The sequence below is a fragment of the Hemicordylus capensis genome, chromosome 2 (genome assembly GCF_027244095.1).
Source record: "Hemicordylus capensis ecotype Gifberg chromosome 2, rHemCap1.1.pri, whole genome shotgun sequence".
Lineage (NCBI taxonomy): Eukaryota > Metazoa > Chordata > Lepidosauria > Squamata > Cordylidae > Hemicordylus > Hemicordylus capensis.
In genome coordinates this window covers 341,205,604-341,220,146 of record NC_069658.1, presented here as the reverse complement: position 1 = coordinate 341,220,146, position 14,543 = coordinate 341,205,604, and the positions used below count along the sequence as shown (strand labels likewise).

Sequence of the window (14,543 nt, the reverse complement as noted above, 5' to 3'; positions counted from 1 at the left end):
TGGGTAGTTTGATCTTCAGAGTACATGGTTGCACAAAGTCTGTCCTAGATTAACCTGCAATAAGACAATGGCAGGCTGAGGTGCAGGTTTCCAATATTACCTGAGCCTTCACTTAATCACTAAGAACACAACTAACTTCTATGAAATTTAGAAGCTGTTATTCTCCAACGTCATTTTAGAACTTTAAAAGAACTTTAAATCCTAAAGCTTTGAAACTGCTTAAAGAAAGACCGGAGTACTTTTGAAAAACTTCACCCTGTCTGCAATTTCAGGCCATTAGATAGGTTAAAAAAAACACCCAACATGCATTTATGCAGGTGTTCATCACTCCATTTGGATTCCATTATGCCATCATTTTAGGAAGCAAGGCACACACTGAATAATACTAAATTCAGTTGTTTTAGACAGCTACCACTGGAAGCAAGATCCAGATACCATTGTCAAAATCTACCCAAGTGTTAAGAGAGAGTGTGTGTGTGCGCTCACATGCACGCCAAAGAGAGAAAGAGTGTTTATTACACTCTTATTAAACACAAATTAACAAGACTTCAGATTAAGTAAAAATATGGTTCTCTTTACTAGGACACATTACAGACTTGATGCAGAAAACAGATGGTACTGGGTGAATACTGAGAACACATATCTAAAAACAGACATCAGTAATCAAATATTCAGTTAGGAAATAAACCTGACTAGTTTTAGTAGCAACTGGACATGAAGGCCACATAAGCCATAACTCAACTCACCAACCTCTTAACAGAGGCTCAACAAGCATGCAATGCTGCTGCCTCAATATTTTGGTAGCATGTATCACAGACAGGATCAAAAATGATGAGAAACAGCATTTATTACAAAGTGACACACCATCTACATGTCCTTCATACTAGTCTGCTGTGATCTCCCTGAATCTTTCCATTCCAGCTCAGTGCAAGGAGGAATTAATTTCGCTTCAGCAGTGATACAGTAATTTGACATTCACATGAATAGCAGTGAAAGAGTTCCCATTTTAAATAAGGCTGGGTAGTTCCATTGTATAATTGACTGGAGATTACCAAACAGGCTTAGTTATTTTTTCCAAGAGACAATCTGTTTTTCAAAGTGTGCAACACTAGATACACTGATGGGATTTCTAGTAATAGTACAACTCATTTCTCTAGCTCACATCTCTGCTCTTCCTAACACAAGCCAACCTTTCCTCCCCCAGTATTAAATATTTTGGTTATATAAATGATCTTATTTTCTAGTTGTAACACAGTAAGACTAAGCCTGTACTGCATATACATGAGGGAGAGGTTTAGTTTCCCTGCTCATCATAACTGAACGTGGTATGCTACCAATGTAACTTTTTGTATTAAAAAAATAGAAAAAAAGACAGTGAAAATGATCCATTGATGTTAGGGGCTGTTGTGTTTTCCTGCATGGGCACCCATTCTCTGTGGGTCTTGCGAAGGATAATGAATGGGACCTGGTGCTCTCATAAAAGGAGGTGGAGGTCCCATCGCATGAAACATGTGCGGTCCAAAACCTGCAAAAAAGACACACAGTTTTCCAAGTCTGATCAAACCTTCTGTTACAGTTAAATGCATCACCCCCAAAATGCTCTGTATCTGTGACCAACCAACTTGTCTTTATTAGTCTGATTTAGTTGCTTCTAAACACAATTTAACTTTACTTTTGCTTTCTGATCAATCATAATTTAAGTTCATTATCAGCAGGCTTCTGTATTACTTTACATACATTTCAAGAAAGGAAATGGTCAGAAATTTTTAGCAAGACTAAGAATAGGCAGTATGGCTGCAATCCTCTATTCACTTAATTAAGCCTCACTGGACTCAGTGGGCCTTACTTCCAAGTAAACCCACATAAGATTGGGCTGTAAATCTTTGAGTCCCTCAATTTCCTTTTCCCCAGGAGTGTCTCCCAAGAGCATCTCTTTTCCTGCTGCACAGACCCACAGCTCAATCTTAAGATATAGACTCCAGGGGCAGAATTCGACTGATCGCTATAAGATATTTTATTTATTTATTTAACATATTTTTATACTGCCCAAAACTTACATCTCTGGGTGGTTTACATAGAGACTGAGGATTAAGAGAGCAACATAGACTTGGAACAATCAGTACCCCAAGAGATTCCAAGAAAGCAAGATGCTACAAGCCAACCAAATCCACTGAGTCATAGGTCTGACAGGCCCATGTCTCTTCACTCAAAATAAAAAAAGAATTACCAGGAGGTGGTGGTGGAGCAATGCCAGGTGGTGGCGGCAGGGCAATGTTCACCACAGCTGGAGGCCCACTGGGAGGTAAGTTGAAATAGTTTGCAGAAGCTGCCTCCTCTTCTGCTGCTGGAGGAGGAGGAAGAGCTGCAGGACACAACATTCATGAATTAAAGCTTTTTAGCAGTCAAGGACAATCCAAGCCCAAAGAAGACTACAGCCACTAACTAAAAAACACCACCACATCCTTCTACACCAAGCCACCTGGATCCAAATTAAATACCTTCTCTTTTCAAGGGCATCATTATTAAGGCTCTCAAATAAGCCTGCTCACTAGCACTTATATTTTAAGTCATCCTCCTTGATTTACAGGCATCCTCTTAGCCATAGTTTCCTTCTCTATTCCTAAAATACCCAACCTCTAACTAGGTCCAGTTCAAAATTTAGCAACTTCTTGGGGAGATGTCCATCATATCTTTGGTTCCCAAGAACAGAAGGAGAAAAGCAGCTTATGTGCTGCTGGCCTTGCCTAGCAAGCCACAAACCCATGCTAGGGATACGCACGAACCCGTTTGGAAGCCCTTTTAAGAGCCTTTTCGGCCAGTTTGAAGGCCGGAGGTGGGGGGGGCGCTGACTTTAAGGGTGGGGGAGGGTGCACTTACCCCTCCTTCTGCTTTCCCTTCACCAGCGCTCCTTTAGCAAAGGCTCCTTTGGGGAGGCAGCATACTTCCCCCTACTTGGTTCCATGCACATCCCTAGCCCATGCTTCTGAATGAGGAGCATTTTACTTACCTCCAGGTAGTCCAGGGACTGGCTCTAGCTTTATTCCAGATTCTGTGGTCCCATCTCTTTCCTTCTCCTTTCCTCTGGCAGCTTGAGACCTGAAACCCAAGCCAGAAGCACTGGAACTAAGCCCAAGTGGCAAATTTGGCAGACATGCAAATTTAAAAATTCAGTGTTACTGAGTATACAGGTGGACCTTGTTTCCCACAGTCCCGACATCCACTGCTCTGCATATCCGCGGCCAGGCAATTGACACCCTACCTCTGTATACGCAGGGAAAAGAGGTTTAAAAACCATGTGTCTGTGATTCCTGGGTGCATTTTGTGGAACAGAGCCATTTCATGGCTCGGGGTGGGGGGTGGGGGGCGTTTCCTGCAATTTCCCACAGAAAATTGAAAGAACCTAAACTCACAATTCCCATTGCCTCAAAGCCGCATTATCCATGGCTTCAGCCAAGAACAGAGCCCTCACAGATAACAAGGTCCACCTGTAAACCAAAGCCGGGCGGGAGGGCAGGGGGAGAGACTTGTGAGAAAGCCACAGCTAATGCTATACTTACCAACAGCTGGATACATCAACACATTAGATACACTGCACTAACTATCGCACTCCCAAAGGCAGTTTGGAAATAGAAACATGAGGCCCTTTTGCCACATTTGCAACTCTGTGGCATGCTGTTTGAGTTGTGCTTGTGGTGAAAGCAATACTATCTTTACCGGAATCCAAAACTAGGTTTTTTCAAAGCTTTTGATATTAGAAATTGGGAGGTGGTCTTAAATTCAGAATCCTGTTCTTTTTGAGTAAACGCGGGTATAATCTGTATTTAACCTCTACTTCTTAAGAGGGTTATCTTAAATTCAGAGTCATCTTCTATTCAAGTAAATATGGGTACAAGACTTTGGTACCCTGTAAGTGTTGGAACTTGATGTCAAGGAAAATATCTGAAAGAAGAATGCATGCTGCCATTGTCCCTTTTCTCAGTCACTCACCTGCCCCATTTCACATTAAGCCTTCGGCCATTGACAATCAACTTGTTGAAAGACTTCTCTGCTGCCACTTCTGCAGCTTGTCGTGTGGCAAACTGGATGAATGCACACTGCTGCCTCTGCACCACAGTTATTGTCCGGATCTCACCAAACTGGTAGAAATGATTCCTGAGGAGGAAACACCTTGATTTAGTGACATCTTGTTTCTCATTACCACAGCATGAGACTCAAACTTGTCGAGACACCCTGGGTTTCTGGGGCTTATGAGGAAGGAGGCTGAGCTGGAGGCATCTGAGGAGACAAGGTAGGAGGCTTTGACTTTGCCAGATCATCTTCCCTGCCTGGATTGGAAAATTTATTGCAGCCTCCCATTCCTGTTGCCTGGCCCAGAGAGCCTGAAGATCAGCTCTGCTCAACTCTTGCTCTGCTGCCTTGTTAGACTTGTGGCCTTCCCTTCCTGATGATCAACACCTTTGGGCACTCAGCCCTGCCTCAGAGTCTTGAGAGAGAGGAGAGACTCTGGGTTTCTGGGGCTTATAAGGAAGGAGGCTGTGCCGGAGGTGCGTCCAGCCTGTAGGCAGCCATCAAAGCAGGCCGGCCTTTGGTGCCAGGATTTTGGTGTGGGACTGAGGGCTGGGGCAGAGTATATGCTTTTATAGCTGTTTTAGAAGCTGAAACTGCTATGTTGATAGCTTCTGTTGCTGAATCTTGGATGATTTTAGTCAATAGTCTAAAATTGTCTAGAGATTGGGAGGAGGTATCCATTGACTGTGGGGTGACTATTCTGTTGGTGGAGGGGAACTGAAGTAACATTGGAAGGTCAGCAGGCCATTACAGGGAAAGGGAAATAAGAAATCTAATAACTGTTCCCTTCTGGCTGCCCTGCCAGCTCTTTGACCTTGGGGAGCAGTGCCAACATCCCACAGAACCTCATCTTGCTCCTTTGTAATTTATTCAGGTTGCTCCAGAATAAATCAGGAATAATCCATGATCTGATTATGGATGAAGGGGCCGACATGGTATGTAACACAGAGACTTAATTGGGGGAGGCTGGCGAGTCAGGCTGGTCCCAGCTTCTCCCTCCAGGGTACTCTATTGAGGAGCAGGTGAGAGGATGCGGGCAGGGAGGTAGAGTGGCTGTGGTATATAAGAATAACATCTCCCTTACCAGGATCCCTGTTGAAGTGTCTGATCATATCAAATAAGTGTACTTAAGGTTGGTGACCAGGGATGGATTGGGATTTCTGCTGCTGGACCAATCACCCCACTGCCCAAGAGTCCCTAACTGATTTTTCCATTGTCATGGATGGACAACCGTCTGGTTAAGGCTGGACTCAAAATTATGTCCCACCACCACAGGGCTGAGGGCCTATTAGGGTGGTCTGCCCAAGGTGGTTATTGGATCCAATAGGATTCCAAGAAACCTTAGAAGGATTTAGTTTTGGCTCCGCCAGTGATCCTGTTAATGCCCTGGTGGAGAACTGGTATAGTAAACTCACCAGGGCAGTAGACATTATTGCTCCTAAGTGCCCTCTTTGACCCACTTCAGAACTGGCCCCATGGTATATGGGAAGAACTACGGGAGCTGAAGCAGCAAGGACAACGACTGGAGCACAAGTGGAGAAAGACTTGACTCAAATCCGACAGATTTGAAGATCTGAGCATTTGAAGACCTATGCTCAGGCAATACTTCTGGCAAAGAAGTGATTCTTTTCTGCCTGTATTGCATCTGCAAGCTCACATCCAGCAGAGTTGTTTAGGGTTGTGAGAGGGCTAGTATATGCCCCTCCTCTCTTGAATCAGAATTTGGAACCATCCATTACCCACTGTGACATTTTTATTGAGTTTATTGTGGATAAAATACTATGTGGAAACAATAAGGTACTGATGGTCAGTAATAAAACCTAGAAGAGAAGTCCTAATCTGGTATATACAAGCACCAGCCATTTTCAACATGACCTGGGACATATTCTAGAAGAACCTTTAGTGAAGACATACCCTTACTTAAAATTATGTGTAACATTGCCAAAGCAGAGCTATATACACAAACATACCTAAGGTCAGTTTCAGTGATCGTGTCACCCAGGCCACCTACATACAATGTTGTAATTGTCTTATCATCAGGTGGGTCCAGACGAGGCATTGTGGAAGCTCGTTTGAGAAGTTTGTCAGCCACAGGATCATTAATACCATAGTAACGATCCTTAATGTTCTGATCAGCAAGAGGATCATCTGGATCTGTAGGTTTTTCATGCCTAAGAGTTCAGAAACAGTACTGTGTGACATTCTTTTTTTAAGGGCAACAGTTTCACTCTTAACATAAGCAGAATAATAGACTGAGCTCTTAAAAAGAAATTGTAAACATGTGAGACTGAACTGAGTATTTTCATTTTCTGCTTCATTGAGTCCTCTAAACTTTGAGCAGTTGGCGATTTCATACTGGTAAAGAGAAATAATTTTCAAAACAAATAAGCTTAAGATACATTGAGATTATGAATTGTGGATATATTTGCAAATACTGGAAGTGCAGTCTTAGCTGGCAGCTCAATGTACCTTGCGAACATTTGCTCAGGAGTAGCATTACTGTTTTAGTGCTTGTCTAGTCAGCATTCAGTATCTTCTGCAACTTTTGCCACATTTTAATGCACGTGCATTATTTTCATTTCATTTCACAGAGGCATTTCACACCTGCCTCTGTGAAACATTATACTTAAACAAGGTTGTAAGGTTCCATAGATCAGCATAATCATACCTGTAGGGGCACTCTTCCCCTCTCTTACATTCTCCTTTCACCCAAAATGAACAGATGTGTGGGCGGTTGCGTTTATAGTAAGGAGTAGTCCGAGCCAGCTTGAGCAACATGTCACTGGTGGATGTTGCCTTCCCTAGAGCGCCAACAGGTCGGGTACCATCAGAGTTCATGATCTTGAAAAGTAGATACACAGATGTAAACCGTAAGCAGGGGGGAGAAAAAAACATTTTTTAAAAATTCAATTTTTAAAATTTTCTTAACACAATCTGTAAAAAAATCCCCAAAACCTAGGTAAAAGATTATCATGAATAGTCACCATAACGTCTAATTATATTGTATAAGCATACTAGTTAACCGCCGTATATGGAAATAAGATATAGTAAATATATTGGACTGATCACGACACACAGTCCTCATCAGTCCAATTCTGTACACACACAAGACAAGCCCTTACTTTAAATCATGATCATGATTTAAATCACTAAATTACCACTGCCAACTGAGCAAAGAGACACCTTTTAAAGTAGTGATTCTCTTATATTTAGCAGGGGGAGAACAACTGGCCCTCTCCAGCCGCAGCACAGCATCCCTCCAGTGGCTGTTGCTGGTATCTGCCTTGTGTTTCTTTTTAGATTGTGAGCCCTTTGGGGACAGGGGAACATTTTATTTATGTATTTGTATATGTAAACCACTTTGAGGATTTTGGTTGAAGAGCAGTATATAAATATTTGTTGTAGTAGTAAATTCAGTTTTCCCAAGAAGTGATTTAAATTAGGATTTAAACTGATTTGATTTAAATTGAAAACACCCTGACAGGAACACTAAACAGAAGTTTCACTTCGCAATTATCTAGTTCATTTGGTTTGCATAGTAAATTATAAGACAGTTCTTCACCTCTCTTTCCATATTTTGGGTGTAATACTCTTTATTAACATCCGACTTGGGCATATCATCTTTAAGTGAGAGTCCAGCATCTCGAACCTGAATAGGTAAGCCTAGCATTCAATGGAAAAAATTAAAATTAAGCCAAAACAATCACATTTACTATAAAGCCAATACATTCAAACTGTTACAGCAATCACGACTAAGGCTGTAGTCCTACACATGTGTATCTGGGAGTAAGTCCCATTTAACTCAATAGCATTTACTTATGAGGAGAGAGGCACAGGACTGCACTGTAACTGTACTTAAGCAGAGAGACATGTGCATCCATACTCATAATTACTGTGAAACACTGTAAGACTCCTTGGAACTAAAATGCACATTCAGGAAAGTTCTAGCTTGCTAAGAAATGGAAACATTAAGCTTGTAAGTTTTCACACAGGCCTTTTACTACATGCCCCTACAAAAAAAACCAAACTCCTCCTTGTACATAATTGTCCTTTAATAATGTGAGCTGTTTTTCATCCCAACCTGTTTCATCCCAGTGGTCTTGGAGGAAACTGATTATCTAGACCCATTTCATACTGGCTTTAGGGTGGGCTATGGGGTTAAGATGGTCTTCGTCGGCCTGAAAGATTACCTTTGCCAGGGAATTAACAGAGCAAGTGTGACTGCACTAGTTCTTTGGGATCTTTCAGTGGCTTTCGATACCATAGACCATGGTATCCTTCTGGATCGCTGAATTTCGGGATAGGAGGCACTGTTTTACAGTTGTTCCACTCCTATGTTCTGGGTCGATTTCAGATGGTGGCGCTTGATGTTACATCAAAACAGGAACGACTATAAGGAGTTCCTCAAGGCTCCATTCTGTTACCAATGCTTTTTAACATCTACGTGAAATCACTACTGCAGGGTTTCTTAACCTTGGGCCCCCAGATGTTGTTGGAATACAGCTCCCAGAATCCCCAAACATGGCCTTTGTGGATGGGGATTCTGGGAGTTGTAGTCCAACATCTGGGGGCCCAAGGTTAAGAAACCCTAGCCTACTGTACCACCACCCTTCCCCCATGAAAGATTTCCCTAAAAATATTCACTATTAAATTTTAATTAAATTTACAAGTATAAGCATAAAGAAATGCATTTAGAAATAAGAATAGGCGTAAAGAGGTCTGGGTTCAAGTACACAGTGTGTGCATGCATGCGCACATGTATCCAGGTCTTCCCTTCCACCAGCAGCCTCTCACATCTCACAAAGTGCTGCTCCAGAGAGCCCCTGACACTGGGTAGCTTTAGAGGGGGCTGCTGCAGGACCTGCCATTATCCCCTTCCCCTCCACCGTTAAATGCTTCTGACAATCATCCCCCTTTTGGGGAAGGAAAGGAAGGTGGGCAATTCAGCCTTCCAAAACAGATAGATCAGAGCCAACTTCACCCCAAGTGTTGTCTGTGAGGGTTCCAAGCCTTGCAAGCATCCTTTAACATATGCAGGTCCAGGAGACCAGCCCATACACTGAAGTACATTTAAGTGCACAGATCAGCCTTGCTGTACTTGCTGCAACGACAGAGTATTACTTTTATTTTTATCCGCTAGAGCAGAATGATTATTACATACCATATTCCAAGTCAAGAAGGCAGGTCTGACAAACATTCTTCAGTTTGCTACATGTTTGGCACACTTCGGTCTTCTTAAAGCGCATCCGTACACCCGGACACCAACGAAACACTGTGAATGGCCTGGCACAGATCTGAGACAAAGACTGTATTAGCACCTGCCAGCATAACGGAAGCACATAAGCCATGAACAACATACACAACTAAAGACTTCCTTGCTTCCAGTCAACATAGCTCAGAAACTCAGAAAAAACAAAACAATTCCGGGAAGACCCAATAGGAGGTAGAAGTTGACTGTGATACACTTTGATACAATGCTGTCCACACTAGCTAACATCCAGACTTGATTACTCATGAGTCAAACCACAGAAAATAATGGAACACCTTCGCCATAACTAACTTGCCCAATGTTCTCAGTGAAATTACTCATGAGTAATTTAGTCTGTAACTAATGTTTTTCTGGTGATTATACCTAGGAAATATGTGAAAGGGTACCGGCCCTATCCATCAGCACAGCACCCCTCCAGTGCCTGTTGCTGGCATCTGTCTTATATATCTTCGGGGACAGGGAGCCACTTTATATCTATGTAAACTGCTTTGGGAACTTTTGTTGAAAAGCAGTATATAAATATCCATATGTTCAATTGATTTATTGAGTTTTCCAATTTAAAAAATATTTTCACATGAACCTTTTTAATTTATTTCAAAAGTTATTATTTTTTAATTAAAGCACATGAAGTGTCTATTATCAAATATGGGGTTCAACTACATAGCTACTTGAAAAGTCTTTTGAGTTACAGTATGGGAAATTGAAGTGGTGGTGATTTTTTAAAAAAACAGTAGGGATAGGTCAAACATGTCAAATCAGATCATAATTCATTTAGGGCATCTGAAAAATTGGAATAGTAATTTTTGTAAGAAAAATAATAATAAAAATGTATGTGTGTAAAACAAGGGGAAATTGCTTGGGGACATATTCCTATTCAAAATTTTCTGGAAAACCCACATCTCTTCTTAGTACACCTTTAGGGTACACTCAATTATTGGGCAACATACCTACCAGGCTTTTAAAAAAATATGACTACCTTTTACAATTGCCAGTTATGCTACTCTGAAGAGCTCTTTTTGAAATGACAAACATACCTTGCATTCTTTTCCGTATTTCTCTTTGGTCTAGAATAAAGGAAAAATGCATGTTACTAAAAACAAAACTGTTTCCAAATAATGTGCACTTTAAAATCCAGATTCCTTCCTCAACACTCACAAACCACCACCATAATATATTTTAACAGCTCTTACTATGCACATTATTTTTACTGTTGAAATTGTCATAAGGAAGAGAGCCAATCATTAAAAAGAAAAAGAACATGTAAAGAACTCTCTCATATAACACTGAGTTATATGACTCTCTCATATAACGTTTTTAAAAAGACTAAAGATCACTGTTACAGAATTGTTAAGACAGAACGATAGGTAGAACTTAAAGCAATCTTTTCTACTGATCACAAATATCCTGAAGACAACACAGGAAGCTGCGTTATCCTGAATTCAAAACCATTAGCCTACCTAGCTTAGTATCATCTACAGTGACTTGAAGAAGCTTTCCAAGCAAGTTCTTTTCCTAGGCCAACCAGAAGATGCCAGAGACTGAGCCTAGGACCTCCTTCTGTGTTTTCCACTGAGCTATAGTCCTTCCCTGACAGATCTGATAGGTATATCTTCTGTTGCCTGCCAATGGTTCCCCATTCATTTCAACAAAAGTGGTAGCTTTGCATGCACAAAAGAGAGTTCTTCCCTCCTTCCATCCAATGGGAAGCCCAGTTGCTTGGACTGTATGTGGATCAGGGCAAGTGTGTTAAGCATGCAGTTTTACAAAAGAGAATTTTTACTGGCAGGATGAAACTATATATGATCTCCAGCTTCATTTCAATTATGTTTACTCAGAAGTCTTACTGATTTCAATGGGATTTACTTCCAATTATGCATGCTTATTATGTTTGTGTCACAGAAGAGCAGACTAGAACACATCACATTTCTGTATGTGTGCATACACATCAGATTAATATCTCAAATCTCAACATATTTTCTTACAAGCAAGGGTCATTACTTTTAATGGACAACATATTTTACAGCAATGAGATAGGACCTAGAAGATACGTACAAGTTGGTATTTTCCCTTACTTATCATAATGATTAGCAACCTAATATTGAATTTCTTTGCATGTGCACACTCTAAGATGTTATCCTCTCATTATTCCCTCACCCCAAAACAAAACATACCATTCGAATATAGGGGTTTTCTCCAAGACATGTCTGACACAAAATCGGAAAATCCTATACAAAAAACAAGACATTTGTTTTAGAGCCAAGCTAATGGTTCATTTCAGCCTTCAATTTCTGAACAATTTTAATAGTCTATTTCAACCTGAAATGGTGCAATTGTGGACACTACATGAAATAAGCCACTTTGTCCACCTGATCAACAGAAAGTGGACACACAAATATGTCAATATTATAAATTATTTGCCCACCAAAATGAAGCACAGAAAAGGTGCATAAGCAACAGTACATAAAGTAGAATCTTTGGAAGAAAGACACCCCCAACTATATGCAGAACACTCTCAGATTCAGAAGTGAATCTGACACTTCCAGAAGAAAAGTGGAGAGCATTTTAAGTCCAAGGCACTTTTGCATTGGGACACACACAAGCTCATCCTAAGTGTCCCTTGGAGTCTATCACAATAGGAAACAGCAGCAATACTGGACAGAAAAAGAATGAAGATCACATTAACTACATCAGTCAAATATCCTGGATTCAACAGTGGGATAGAGGGAAATGCCACATCACATTCATATTTGCAAGTCTGAGTTTTAAAGTAAGATATTTTTTTTTTAAATGCAACACTTCCTCCAAAGGACAACTTGGCAAACTATGAGTAAACCGACATGTGCACGTTATCTGCAGCTATCTAGCTTCATTAAGAGATGGGGAGAAAGGTGCTATTTTTTGTACCGGGAAGGACATTTTGCTCAATATACGTGGCAACAAGCGACTTCGTACTAGACACAAGGAATCCAGCCCTTGGTCCAGACCCAAACCTCTTCGCCCGCCCCTGAAGTGCCCATCGTGCAAGGGCAGCGAGCGGCTTCTGACTGCCCCCCATATTTCAAACGCTGCCTGCTCCGGAGAAGGCGGGCAGGAGACAGAAGCGTTTCCCCCTACGGAGCGAGCAGAGGCAACAGACTCCATGCCCTCGGAAGCTTAAGGCAGCCACGCTCCTGGCCTCTTCTTTCCCACAGACGCCAGGCACCTAGCCGCCCCTTCACCCCCGAGAGCCCTACCGCATCCTCCCAGTTCTGCCGATTGTAAGTGTTGGAACCCAGCGAGGTCGCCATCTTGCTCTTCCGAAAAGTGAGAACCGGAAGCGGACTGTCTAGACAACGGAAGCCTCCGTCAGCTACCTACGTCTTGGTCATAGAGATAGAAAGTCCAGAGTAACCCTCACCCTCCCCTTCCCCCCTATTTCCTTTGGTCTCTCCATTCTCAGCCAAAAAGCTCCCCCAAGCCTCAGTTTTTAAAGGTTTGTCCGTTCATATTTTTCACACAAAACATGCTGTAAAATCAAAGGAGCGTGTATTATTGTTTTTGCTTCCCCCCACCGCACCCCCGCCAACCTCGGAAGCCTGGAAAAAATTGTGTTAAAAGACACCAAGATTGTTAAGACAATGGAATAGTCAGTTTAGCACTTTCCATAGTCTTTGCGGTGTGAGCTTGGGGGAAATCATAGACCATATGAAGACTTCTTATTCTTAGGCGCACTAGCAGCACACAATGCAAAAATACCGGGAAGCAGGGAGTTTTCTTCGCGCTAGAAAACAGTGGGAGACTTACCGGTCTGAGCTTCCGATTTCGTACTGAAATGCGACATTGGCGGAACAAGAGCTTCCAGGGAAGGATCCTTGCTGGGCGCAGTGAGGACAGAGGGGCTCTCGCCCCATCTCCCGGTTCCTGCGGCGCCCTCTTTGCCCAGCATTGGCTACACCGGCCCGGCGGCGTTCTGTGGGGGTCTTTCTTGACGGCCGCACAGCCTAGCGCGGACCTCGCTTCTCTTTCTATGCGAGCAGGAAATTTTGTGTCCCCCTCTTCTTGTAACTATAGAGTGCCCGCCCGGGACCTCGGATAATATTCGTTGCTGCTCTTGTTACGGAGGAGCAGGCAAAGACAGGGGGCTTGGGAAGGTCTTCTGCGTGCAGGCTCCTCGGGACCTTCTCTCTCTCTCTCTCTCCGCCCAGTTTTATTCCATGCAGGGGTGAAACTAAAAGAGTGACGCTCTTTGACGCCCCCCCCCCCCCCGCCTTTTTGATGCTAGAGGCAAAAATAAAAAATTTCCACTCTCCTGAGGTGGAAGGTTTTGATTCCTCCTGATTGGGGACACGTTTCCTTGTTTCGTACAAGTGAGTGAAGTTTTGAAGGCAGAGGAACAGCAGAGTTTGTGTTTATATTCGGGACGTGTGACGTGGCAAGCATAACCTTCAAAGAGGCATTCGGGTCTCGTGTGAGAGAAGGGAGAATGCCTCTTCTAAAAGGGGCCCTGCCACCTGCACTTTTTCATACGTACTTTTACTAATTTTTAAATCAATTAAATCAGTTACACGTTGCAGCCTTTCAACTACTACTTAAAAATCATAACGTCTTTACCATTCGGTTTCTAAAGTCAGTTAACCAGGTCAGGATTCTAATTAATCCTTTAGCACGTCAAAAATATAGTAAGGGGCAGCGGGAGCTGTTACTCTTGTAGGTTTATAACTTCTTATAAATTATATTCCTGCACATTTCTGTGACAGCAGGTTTACATTGACAGTGATAAGATTAAGAACTGACAAGCTGCTAATACCATGAGCTTCAAAGTCCCCGGTTCAAATTTCTCCTTGTCCACAAACTCAGTAGGTAGTGTTAGGGAAACCATTATTTTCAACACATGAGCCTGCAACAGAATGGTAAAAAATACTCTTCTGGGATTTTAGTACTAAAATCCTTATAGTGGTGTTATAAGGATTACTGAGATAGTGTATGGAAAGTGCTTTGAACATTTGAAATGCATCACAGTGTCTACGTGCATTGAGTGTCTGCACATCAATGATGCTGATCTATAATATTGTGCATATTTGAATGGATAAAGGCAGCAGAGACACTTAAGTGCAACGTATTTGCTGTCAAGGGGGAGGATTTTCCCCAGGGGCAGTCACAAGTGACAAGCAACGTTTGAACTGGTCCATAGCTTTTAGAGAGTGAGGTGCAAATAAAGTGTACCCCC

At 42.2% G+C, this 14,543-nt stretch overlaps 1 protein-coding gene across 2 annotated transcripts; it reads right to left on the bottom strand.

Moving 5' to 3' along the window:
- Positions 1–553: 553 nt before the first annotated feature.
- RBM22 (RNA binding motif protein 22) lies at positions 554–13,503 on the bottom strand. Of its 2 annotated transcripts, none has more exons than XM_053303094.1 (11): positions 13,121–13,503; positions 11,509–11,562; positions 10,372–10,401; positions 9,230–9,362; positions 7,631–7,731; positions 6,737–6,909; positions 6,039–6,239; positions 3,988–4,152; positions 3,008–3,096; positions 2,228–2,362; positions 554–1,525 (listed from the first exon to the last, which is right to left on the bottom strand). In XM_053303094.1, exons 2-11 carry the CDS (start codon positions 11,509–11,511, stop codon positions 1,395–1,397), a joined length of 1,161 nt encoding a protein of 386 aa, XP_053159069.1. In that variant the 5' UTR covers positions 11,512–11,562; positions 13,121–13,503; the 3' UTR covers positions 554–1,394. The 2 variants fall into 2 exon arrangements, with proteins under 2 accessions (XP_053159069.1, XP_053159067.1); XM_053303092.1 differs by lacking the exon at positions 13,121–13,503 and adding an exon at positions 12,571–12,713.
- Positions 13,504–14,543: the final 1,040 nt, after the last annotated feature.

Coding starts and splice junctions, on each gene's coding strand:
- RBM22 (XM_053303092.1), bottom strand. CDS start 12,624: ATGGCGACCTCGCTGGGTTCCAACACTTACAATCGGCAGAACTGGGAG. Junction 10,402..11,508: donor AAAACCCCTATATTCGAATG/GTATGTTTTGTT, acceptor CCTTTATTCTAG/ACCAAAGAGAAATACGGAAA. Junction 2,363..3,007: donor AGTCCCTGGACTACCTGGAG/GTAAGTAAAATG, acceptor TGTGTCCTGCAG/CTCTTCCTCCTCCTCCAGCA.